The 8,329-nt window shown below is 37.9% G+C and overlaps 1 protein-coding gene across 3 annotated transcripts in view; it reads right to left on the bottom strand.

Annotated features, from left to right (window-relative positions):
• LOC106463974 (septin-7-like) overlaps positions 1-8,329 on the bottom strand; it is a 38,804-nt gene that overhangs the window by 12,007 nt on the left and 18,468 nt on the right. For all 3 annotated transcript variants that reach the window (XM_022391619.1, XM_013924077.2, XM_013924076.2), the window contains exons 2-3: positions 7,383-7,683; positions 1,003-1,109 (exon numbers count right to left, since the gene is read on the bottom strand). In XM_022391619.1, coding sequence (XP_022247327.1) covers positions 1,003-1,109; positions 7,383-7,473 — 198 coding nt within the window. In that variant the 5' untranslated portion in view covers positions 7,474-7,683. The remainder of the gene's footprint in view (positions 1-1,002; positions 1,110-7,382; positions 7,684-8,329) is intronic.

The following is an 8,329-nucleotide window of genomic DNA, read 5'->3' as shown; positions in this document are numbered from 1 at the left end:
TATCACAGCGAGATTTCTGGGTTCTGAGCAGCGTGTAAGTTCACTATCACAGCGAGATTTCTGGGTTCTGAGCAGCGTGTAAGTTCACTATCACAGCGAGATTTCTGGGTTCTGGGCAGCGTGTAAGTTCACTATCACAGCGAGATTTCTGGGTTCTGGGCAGCGTGTAAGTTCACTATCACAAGGAATTATAGATGATGAAAGTACAGCGGGGCCAGCTGGGATCCAACCCGGTGTTCACAATCTGAGGGGGGAAAAAAAGGTCTTGAATTGGGAACTCCAGGTCTAGTTGATGAGAGCGCTACACATCTGTGGGCGTGAAATGCTTGGAAACATTTAGGACAGAGTGGCGAGTCGTGTGTTTGAATCGACTGGCCTTGGAATATAAGACATATATATTTCTACAGTTTTGTTAGGGACATCATTTCCTCTGTCAAAAAATCTTGGCTGAAACACTGATGTTTCTGACCAGTTTTCGACCTCAATCGTCCGTGATGGAGTGGTCCAGTAACAAGCCGGCTCTTGAGTTCCAACAAATCAGTTTCGTCCTGGCCATCCACTTCTTCAGTATTCGTGCATTTACTTCTGCTACATTGTTTGTTGACGTCACCATCAGTATCATGGGCTGTAGTGTCATAAACACGTGTGACCTTTTTTTAATTATGACCTATTACACATGTGTACAGAGCCTCATTCATATTCTGAGATGAGCCATGTTTGACATGATTCAAAGTTCCTAAAATGATATGCTCTAACATGTGTCACGATAACCTCACATGGGGATTACACCCCCTCCCTCCACAAAAGTACAAATCAATGGAAAAAAAATATTAAAAAATTCAATGAAAAACATAATTGTGTGCCCCGAGCTACTTGAAATGTGTGTGTGTTTTCCGGCTTTTTCCACACTTCACACATGACAAGGTTAAAAAAGATTGGTGTTGATCTTTGATATAACTCCACAGTCTATCTACAGTTTGGGTCATTTCTACTCAAACTCACCTGTACAGTCTTCTTTATCCTCTGGGAAGGTCCAGGATATTCGTTGGAGTAAATGTCCGTAAAAAACAAGGAATTGATGAGAGTGGACTTCCCCAAACCAGACTCACCTAACATATTCATGAGGACCAATAAGATCATTAAACAGTTTTAAAAACGTGGAAAGTCTACATATTATCAGAAGAAACAATAACACAGAAATCGTTAACATGTTTACGTCTTATAAGCAGATCAGTAAAACTTGAAACGAAAAAAACATTATATAAACAACAACTCATTTCAGGACCCCAAAGTGCTGATGGTTTGTAAACAGAAATAAGTTGTTTTTTTTTAATAAACTGATAACAAACATCAGAATTGGTTTCTAGGTAACACACTAACATATTTCACATTCTTTAGTAGCATTGTTGTAGAGTTTTAGTGTTAGGATCCTGATTCACGAGTTATGTGTAGCATTGTCGTAGAGTTTTAGCTATTGTTAGGATCCTGATTCACCAGTTACGTGTAGAATTGTCGTCGAGTTTGTTTGTTTGTTTTGAATTTCGCGCAAAGCTACACGAGGACTTTCTGCCCTTAGATTGCGAGTCGAGCGCCCCCTAACCACCTGGCCATGCCGGGGCCCATCGTACAGTTTTAGTCTGTTTTTTATATTCTGAATTATATCATTATGAAGCTGTATTTGTTACTTATCTATAATTATAATTAAAATACAGTATATTATAAATTTAAATGCCGAAAACCGGTGAAGGAATGAAACCAATAGGCCTAGTATTAGTGATAAAAAATCACACTAAAAAGGTTTATTTCCAAGTTCCTCTTAATTAGTTCATTAAATTTCCAAATCATATACGTGTAAACACAGCACTTTAAACCTTTAAATCGGTCAGAGGAAAAAAAACAAAATGGCTACTTCAAAAATGTCAACAAACTTAACACTAAAATCCATTAACTTGTGAAAAATACGATATTCTGTGACAAAAAGCAGCTTTTATTTGTAGTGCCCATAATTATCCAGTTCAGGATCGGGTTTCACTTTCAGTCCTGAGAAAATGCGATACTGTGGGACACGTGGGTGAGGCCCTCATCTGTGATGTAGTTTTGTTTTGGAAACCCGTTATTCAGTATCAACCTAACATAATCTTTTATCGGTTACCATGACAGCAGTACGATAGAGCTGGTAAACAAGTAATAATAATGAATTTTTAAAAATTGAAACATATTTAACTAGCAAAAACTTCCGAAGGGCTCGCCCAATTAGCGATGTTATTATATATATATATATATATATATGTGTGTGCTACCGCGGTGTTCTGTTCCAAGAGTAAATAAAACCAAAATTAAGAGTAACAATTATTTACATTTTTTTTTTTTGCTTTTCAAGTTCATATGTCACGCTGCCTTGTAGCCTACAGAGTGCATAATTTTTCTTGTGATTCATAGCATGCGCACGTTTTTTACTGACGTCACGCTAAGCCTCTCTTATGTGACGTCATTTTAGTGTCTACTGACTGACTGACTCACGGACAGACAACACACTGCTGCGTACTATTGCGAGTGGTTAAAACAGGTGACCTTAGACCCCCCTTTCGGGAAAATTAAAACAGGTCCTGAGCTAACAGATAATAATGTCCCCCAAAAACAACCATTAAACAAAGCTCGTTTAAAGTATCGAAATGAAGGCTCTTTTTATCATTTTTTAAACCTATTTAAATAAAAATATAACCTAGTATAGAAGTAGGTTCAGTGTCATAACGGTGTTACAGTATGGAAGTAACAAAAAAACCTCACGTGTCTGTTTAATGAGGATCTTAACGTAATCTCACCAGTTCCTACTGTATATATATATATAAAGCACTTCATTCCCGAACGTGCGTTTAACTGCCACGAAATACTACACCTCACGCAGCTAGCTGCTTTCGTCTTCTTCCAACCACGACGGCTTAAAAAACATTAAATGTTTGTACATCCTCCGGAATTGGAGTGTTTAAAATCTTGGTGTATTGCAGAATTTTTAACGTTAAAAGTATAATGACATTTCCCGGAGTTAAATCGCTAAGAAAATCTTCCGAACGTGAATCAGACACGGAAAGAAATAGGAATATATATATATATATATATATATAAAAGGTCATGGACAAAACAAGAAGTTTTGTTGTTGTTGTTGTTGTTTTTTCTAGAACAAGAACCGAATCCCTACCGCACTTTTAAATGTAAATAATAATTTAAAAAAGTCCGAAATTACGATACAACCGTCCGCCAATATCAGACGATATGATTGTTGTTGCCGAGGGAGATTAAGTGACACAGAACACGTGTTTGTAAGGTCAGGACCGACGAATCACGGAAACAAGGTTTTTCTTTTACAAATTTCCTCAATCAGATTTTGGTTAGCGAACCTGAAAAATCAGAGTTCGTGACCCGTTCCCGTTTATAAATCTCACTGTTTGGTCAGAGAAGAGTAGCCCCAAGAGTTGGCGGTGGGTGCTGTTGAGCTATCGGTTCGAAATTAAGAGCATCTAGGCGCATATAGTCATTCTGTAGTTCTGCTCAAATTTTTGAAACAAACAATCTGATGTTTGTCTGGTTGTATAATTATGAAACAAACAATCTGATGTTTGTCTGGTTGTATAATTATGAAACAAACAATCTGATGTTTGTCTGGTTGCATTATTAACTCCATTATACACATTAACCCGATCTTACACAATAATTTTAGAAATAAATAATTCTTACGATTAATTCTGTTCTAGATCTTGTAAGATCAAAATTTTACATCTTTTCTAAAGCTTCTATTTGACGAAGTAATCCATTTTGGCTAATGACAAATACCTTATGATCTACAATATTCACCACTCTTACACTTCAAGAGTATACCCTCCACCCCTTTTATGGTAAGCAACTTCACAATTACAATTGATCGACTTATCGTTTCTTGTTGAGGAAAAAGTGGATGTTATGGAAGTTTAAAAATGGAAAAACCTAAAGTACCGACAGTGTAAGAGTGAATATTATTGGTTGTATCAAAGTTTGAACAATATTTCAGAGATTTTTTCTTTCCGTGCACCGAGTCTTGCCATTTGTTTTGTAATTTTTAGTTATCTTTTGTGTGAGTACAAGTGCCTTGACTCGACATAATTGTTACAACATGAAGCACTAGAGAACATTTGTTACGGTTTAGCCTGACAAAATTTGAGGCAGCATAACAGTGACGTCATGACAACTGGCCTGGAGCCCGTATAGCCTTGTTTTGTTTTTTTCTCAGCGGCTGTCTTCGGAACAATGTTCTACACGTGGTCTAAGGTAAGCCATGCACAAATGAAGCGCACCAGGTGGCCACATTAGATACAATCAAGTCCCAGTTTATAATCTGTGGAAAGTTCACCACCCCCCAAGTGGGCCACTGAAGTATCCGGAACCAACATGATTGGTCCTAGCGATAATGACCACTTAAACTGAAATATACACTCGTGTGAAATGAAGCCACATCTTTAACAGAGTGAAGTATTGTTACATCACAGAGAAAGATGTTCATTCATATCTCTCCTATACGAATCTAAACCATTATTTGACAAAAGTCCGCGTATTTTTGACCGCTCATAACTGGCTAACCGCTGGACTGGTTGTCACCAAACTTGGCATGTACCCTTAGGAAGTCGGCGATTGGATCCGATCCTCTGTATAACCGAAACTGACCGGTCTAATTCGATTTGATGATGAAACCGCTAGTATATTTAATTCACGCCTGTACTAATTAGGAAGTAGTCCAAATCTTCAAACGTCTTTATAAAGACTGGGGATCATTGGGTCAGCTGTGAAAGGGCCACTGGATTCTTTTGTTTCTGTTACTGAATTAAATCAGACTGTAGAAACGTTGTGGCTGATGAAGTCAGTCTCGTCGTTTTCGAGATGATCTCTTTGAGTTTTTCACACACACACACACACACACACATAACCACCCCCGCCTTATCAAATCAGAACGACATATTCCCACAGGAATATATATACAAGAACGGGTTCCTATTACGGATGTGAAAACATCAAAAACGCTCAATTACCACGAAAAAAAAACAAAAACACACGCTACAAAAGATGTTCTGCACCAGAAGCCAAACTTGACTCTGACGAAATTGAATTACAGTTCTTGGAAATATTACAGACTAAACACTTTACACCTCGGTGGTGGAGGAGTCACAGTTTTTGTAAGAGGACTTTCGTCGGATGTAAAATTCAACTGTACATATATATATACCTGGACGATAATTCAGCCTTCCGTCTACGACAGCATGGTCCTGTTATCGATTTGTATACACTTCTAATTCTTAGAATTCCAAAAATTATGTTAATTAATTCTTACGTATGAATATGTATTATACATTAAGAAACAGGGTTCGAAGCTCGCGTTAATTTGTTTTGACGAAATGTCATCGTTCGGATCAGACGTTTCCAGGTTCGTGGCTAACTAGTATTACCGTAGACTTTGGTTTTATTTGTTTTGAAGTTCGCGCAAAGCTACACAAGGGCTATCTGTGCTAGTCGTCCCTAATTTAGCAGTGATAGACAAGAGGGAACACCAACCACTGCCAACCTTGGGCTACTCTTTTACTAACATTATGACTCAAATATCTTCTGTCGTTTGGACACCAAAACTAATCCCCTGAATCATGATTGGTTGGGGGAAAGGTAGCTCAAACTGTTAAAGGTATTGAAATTGACCCAGAAGCTCGAAGAACGTATTCTTCCTCTTTAGGCTGTTTGGATTGACATGACCCGTGGTTAGGGCGCTCGACTCGCAATCTGCGGTCGCGGGTTCGAATCCTCGTCACCGAACATGCTTGCCCTTTCAGCCGTGGGGCCATAATTATTGATGAAATAACAATATGAAAGTCGTACTTAAATCCAAATATAGTATATAGGAGACTAGGCGTGGTCAAGTGTTAGCGTTCTAGACTGAATCCGAGACTCTACAGCTTGCGCTCTGTTGTCGCACTCTACACTTTGAGGTCGTGGGTGCGTTATTAAAGTGACAGTCAAATCCTACTATTCGATTAGTGTAGCCCAAGAGTTGTTGATGGGCACTTTCGGCCCAAAATGAGGGATAGTAATATGCAGGTAGCCCTCATGTAGCTTTGTGGAAACGTCGAGAACAAACTAACAAAGTATTACTGACACTGAATAGTTGACATTCCAGGTCCGATTTCCTCTGTTGTTAAGTGGAAAATATCTCGTTGTTTATTTCCTTAAACCCTTGTAAAACCTCACTCAGTATTTCCATAACCGGTTTCCTGGGTTTATTGTATATAGTGTCAGACCATTAGAATAAGCCACACTGTCTGTCTCTCACGTTGTTGTTGGTTTTTATATTGAAACTGCGAACCAATTTTTGTCTGTGTGTGTGTGTTAGCAGGCCAGTTTGCAACTTCAGCTTTTCGATCACTGTTATAATCACAGCTGAAGTTTTAACTCTTAAAACATAAGTTTAGATGACGCAATGTGTTTTAACTCTTCTTATAACTCGTGTCTTCGTGATGATCCTTTGTTAGATTTCAAGTTTTATTTTCGTATTCAGTTTACTAGTTCTATCACAGACTCCTTTACTTACTGAAACCGAAAACTTTTATACAAAATATGCGGACGCACTTGTGCTAAATAAAAGTTTAAAATGTTTGACTGAAATTTGTCTTTACAGAAAAAAAAAAACACCGAAAAAAATAATCGGGCTAAATAAGAGGACGGCAAGTTAGTCTTAACTGTTGTTCACTATTATATTCAATACTATCCCTTGTTAAGCCTAACTACTCTCTAACTTTTCAATTGTTAGGCCTAATGCAAACGATTTTGGTTCGTGCCTTCTGGAGGAGGGTAACGGTAGGTGAAATTCGGGTAAAAATGCAATAAATATATTTTCTATTGAAATACACATACTTCAGTTTTAATTAATTTTATTTGATGAATTATACCGTTGATTTTCATGGCGGAAAAACTTGTATATGACCCCGAATTTAAATTTATTTAGTTCGGCCATAAACAAAACGGTCTTAAATGTAATTAAACTGTCCATGGTGCTGGTCAAGCTGTCCTCTGTTTTGTCACAAGATTAATGTTTCTCTCCTGTACTTTACTTTCAATTTTCATTAAAAACGTGCCCCTCCCCAGTAGCACAGCGGTATGTCTGCGGATAGAACGCTAGAATCCGGGTTTCGATACCCGTGGCGGGCAGAGCACAGATAGCCCATTGTGTAGCTTTGTGCTTAACTTCAAAAGCAACAACAACAATTAAAAAAATGTAGACATCTACAACTTCACAAAATACTGCAATTAAACTAAAATTAAAATTTATCTCATCATCTGTAACCATAATAACGTATTTAATTTTTTAAACTTACCGACCACTAGTATAGTGAAATCAAAACCTCGTTTTACTGCTTTCCTATACACCTGATTGGGCAGGTTGGCAAAACCTATGTAGTCTTCCATGTCTTTTGAGGAGACCGACTCCAACTCTTTCTCACGAAACTTCTCTTTCTCTCTCTCTTTCTCCCTACTTAAAACACCATCTTTTGCGTTATTTGTCAGCAATGATGAAGAATACGGCGTACTGACCGTCGATGTAACGTTGGACGTAGCCGTGCTGGTGGCGGAGGTCCCTCCATCTGGGCGGAAGAAGAGCTCACGCTTTGTCGACAGCTAGAATTTTATCAAATTATAATAATAAACCTTATTAACTGGTTACTAATATAACTAAACAGACAGATAGCTCGTCAGATCTAGAATGTATATTAACGGCATCTACAGTGTAAAGTTTACGTTTTGACCTTATCTAATTGTACGATTTTCCAAAAACTTAAAGACACAGAGACTGAAATCTACTTTTTTCAAGTTACGTTTGGAACACCTCATCATCGTTCCCGTTAAATTCAACAAGCAGGGGGCTACAGTTTGGAAGTAAGTTATCCTCTTACGTTAGATTACTACAATTACACTATAAAAGTGTACATTTTTTTTACTGCTTCATTTTCACTAACCGACATTGAGCTCGCATTTCTTAACCATCCCTTTAGGTGGAGAAAAAAAGGTTAGCTGTAGTAGTACTCAAAATGTCTGTTGAATTAGTTTGTGTGCCTTTGAACAGTACAGGTGCTGCACTCCATAAGCCACCCAAAAGGAAACTATTGGTTGTAAAATCGTTAGGTTGAAACCGCCATACACCATTTTGCTTTCGAAAGGAAGTTATTATGATTTACTAAGTGACAACTACGGTTACCGATTATCAACATAGTGACGACTACGGTTACTGATTATCAACTCAGTGACGACTACGGTTACTGATTAT

This window comes from Limulus polyphemus, unplaced genomic scaffold, assembly GCF_000517525.1.
Source record: "Limulus polyphemus unplaced genomic scaffold, Limulus_polyphemus-2.1.2 Scaffold1531, whole genome shotgun sequence".
NCBI lineage: Eukaryota > Metazoa > Arthropoda > Merostomata > Xiphosura > Limulidae > Limulus > Limulus polyphemus.
The sequence above is the reverse complement of the archived record's forward strand: the minus strand, read 5'-3'. Positions and strand labels throughout refer to the sequence as shown.